We start from the raw sequence: 3,325 nt of genomic DNA on the forward strand, positions 1-3,325 counted from the left end.
GACCTCCCATTTTTCTATAGTGTACTCAAGACTAATGCGCACTACCTCCACATACACTGAAGATAAGCTGCTGGTGCAGATCGCCTTCCAATTCGAAAGGGAGGGCTTACGAATCACATGGGCCTACGTGGCCCGCCGAATGCAGACCAAGCGGCCGGCCCGTCAACTGCGGCTTCGGCTGGCTAGCCTCAAGCGACCTACGGAAAGGCGATTAGTGGCTTTCCGCCATGTTTTCTCGCGCATGCCATCAAGCGTCTTCTCCGGGGGCTTAGATTAAACACCAACCAACAACTTTTCATTTTGCAGCAAGTCGTAAAACCAGCATGCCGACCTTCTGCTACTCCGTCAAATTCTCTACTTCTCGGCGGCGATCGCCGCATGCCAGGTTTGTCTGTTTTGGGGATATTTGCATGCCTTTCGTGAGACTGATGACGATAAGTTGGTGGCGATACGCATGGGAGCGCCGCCGGAGGCAGTCAGGTGACAGACGACGTGGATCAGGGAAACCAAGACTGCAGAGGTGAGGATACAGGACCCGCAGGCGGCTATATTGCGCGAGATTGCGGGGGATGCCGTCAGCTACAGGTGACTCAGGCGAAAAGCGCTTCAGGTGAGTCTCAGATTGTTTGATTCACAAATGACGTCGACAAATACTAACCTGTGTGTGTAGGTGCTGGGTGTTGGGGGCTGTGGAGATAATCTGGACTCAACTGAAGCTGCCGAAGCCCGTGGATATAATTTTCGGAAGTATAAGCGCTCACGACGTTCGCCAGCCCGCTGGGCGCACATATGACAATGCTGGTGAGGTGCTACCGTCCGGTGTCACCCTTCTACTTGCTGCCGTCGGACCGCTCGGCGAAGCTGACGTCTTCCTTGACGTTGGAGCTGGTGTTGGCAACGTGCTTGCACAGGTAGCACTTACAAAGAAAGTCAGAACGTGCATCGGGATCGAGGTGCGAAGGGACCTCGTCTCCCTTGGACGGCGTTGCATGCAGCAGCTACGCAAGCAGTACCCACGGCTCAGTAAGGTGCTGCTCAAGCAAGTCGATGTAAGAGATGTTTCGATGTCACGGCATTCTCCCATTTGCAAAGCCACCATTGTCTTTGCTAACATCTTTCTATTTGAAAAAGATGTCTAAGCCTGATTGTTTCACGCAGAGCTAAGCGCAATGCCAGAGGCATGGGTGATAGTTTCAATGTCGCTCTTCTGCCCTAGACATCGATCATCGTGCTCGGAGCCGTACTGCAAGAGTTGGAAACTGGATCATCAACTAGAAGTACAATGTAGCTGGAAGGCTACACCTCATCCCATTTACTTATACCGTAAGAAACTTTGATCCATTCTGCTATCTCATACTTGCTTCTAAGCAGAGTCTTTTCGATGCTCATGAGTGCCGCCACCAAGAGCAAATGCAGCTTCGCCACCCAGTCTGCGTGCGGCAGCAGCAACCTGGCTAGGTGTAGTATCATCACGTCCGAGTGTAGCAGTAGCCCATACGTCATGCGAGTCACCACCGATTCCGTGAGCACTGCCGGGCTCATGAGCGTTGCCGTCACTGACTGTACCACTCGCACCGCCAAGTCCGCGGGTGCCATCACCAAGTCTGTGATCATCACCACCTCCATGTCTTCGCGCGTCGTCGCTGACAAGTCGGCGAGCGCCACGGCTACCAACTGTATGTGCTGCAACACCAAGCCCGCGCCAATCTTCGCTGTCTGTGCAAGCAGAAGCACTTAGCCTGCCACCGACTCCGCTAGGGTCACCAAGGCTACGTGCGCCGCCGACACCAGCTGCACCAGCGGCACCACCAAGTCCGAGCACCCCGTCTCCAAGTCTGCGCGCGTCGTCACGGCGAAGTCCGCGCTCGTCGTCTATGGCAAGTCTGGGAGCTCCGCCGCCGCCATCAAGTTCGTGTGTGTTTTCGCCGCCTGTGAGAACGGCACCACGGCCACGTCGGCGGGCTTCACCACCACGTTCACTAGTGCATCCGATTTCGCGAACATCAGGACGGGCACCACTAAGTCTGCTAGCCAGCACACTTTTAGGCCTATCATCCAAACGGCTGTCGCCGTCTGGTCCAGGCGCAACAAGTCCAGTCGAAAGATTGCCACTGCCAAACGCAACCAACCCTGGCGGAGTATTACCGCTAACCTCGAAAGCAGCAAGACCCTGTGTAGCATCATCGCCTTCGTTGTCAAGTGCGTGAGCGAGGGCACCTCCGAGATCTGCCCCGTACGCAATTTGGCGAGCGGTAGCGGACCGCCTTGCTACTTGAGACCTGGGCTCGTGCGCATCCTTCGACTTGGCGAGTTTGGAGTGTCGCCTCACATTTCCCTTATCTGTAAACAATGCGTTAGGGTAGTAGAATTTGTGGAACTAATCCCAGCATGTTGAAGTCGTCGACGGACACATCCATGGCTTGGCGGGGCGGTCGTGCACAACTCGGCACAAACAGACACCATGCGTGAGGCAATAGTTGGTTACCTCGGTAGGATATCGTCCCTCCCATCGGCAAACAATACAGCGGCGCCGCTTTCTGCTCTTCTCGGCATGAATTTGCCTCGAAGCCACGGAAGTACATGCAGTTGTCGGGAGCACAGCAACTACACTAGGAGAGGGCTGGGAAGAGGGCGTGTCGAGTTGGTCTCCTTCTCCTCCGTCACCCAATTCTCCGCTGTACAGCATGCGACCGTCGCTGGGTGCATTCTTCCATTGTCCATTGAGAAGCTCACCAACTAGCTCCATCACAAACTTTCTATGGGGATCACGCGTTGCTGGCTCCGCCTGTACCAAACGTCGCGTAAGATACGCGTTGGAGCGCGCCACATCGATGAGCGCGAGCGCCAACTTCTTGTGCCAGCGTTTGTACGAATGACCATCTGCAGTAGAGAATCGCCCGCGTATTTGATCAAGGCGATCAACACCTTGCATATTGGTATTATACTGAGCGACGCACTCTGGAGCTGGAAACGACTGCTTCTCGTTACCAACCATGCGGGTGATAGTTGTAATGTTCGTTGAGTCCGCATTGGACACAAGGTTGACCACGTTACCGTCGCACCATGACGCTGCAAGCATGCTGTGATCGTGCGAGACAGCTTGGCGATAGACCCCTCGGGTACAGTCGTCTTTGTGAAGAACAGTGTGACCTTGGAAATGTTTGCTGTTGGCACGGATAGTGCCGCGACCATAGAGGCCTTTCAGTCGGAGCTCCTGGAGAAGCTGCACGGACGTATAATAGTTGTCCATGTTGACAACCCTATTTGTTCCGAATAGCGGTCTTGTTACCTCCAACACATGCTGTCTGATTTTAGATACTTCCTC

The 3,325-nt window shown here is 54.5% G+C and overlaps 1 protein-coding gene across 1 annotated transcript; it reads left to right on the forward strand.

Annotated features, from left to right (window-relative positions):
• Nucleotides 1-569: 569 nt before the first annotated feature.
• Nucleotides 570-2,469, forward strand: PITG_21040 (uncharacterized protein; the record flags this gene model as incomplete). The annotated part of the gene is made up of 5 exons (XM_002895110.1): nucleotides 570-610; nucleotides 671-1,049; nucleotides 1,430-1,602; nucleotides 1,759-2,233; nucleotides 2,398-2,469. 5 exons carry the CDS (start codon nucleotides 570-572, stop codon nucleotides 2,467-2,469), a joined length of 1,140 nt encoding a protein of 379 aa, XP_002895156.1.
• Nucleotides 2,470-3,325: the final 856 nt, after the last annotated feature.

Source organism: Phytophthora infestans, genomic scaffold (assembly GCF_000142945.1).
Source record: "Phytophthora infestans T30-4 supercont1.253 genomic scaffold, whole genome shotgun sequence".
Taxonomy (NCBI): domain Eukaryota; phylum Oomycota; class Peronosporomycetes; order Peronosporales; family Peronosporaceae; genus Phytophthora; species Phytophthora infestans.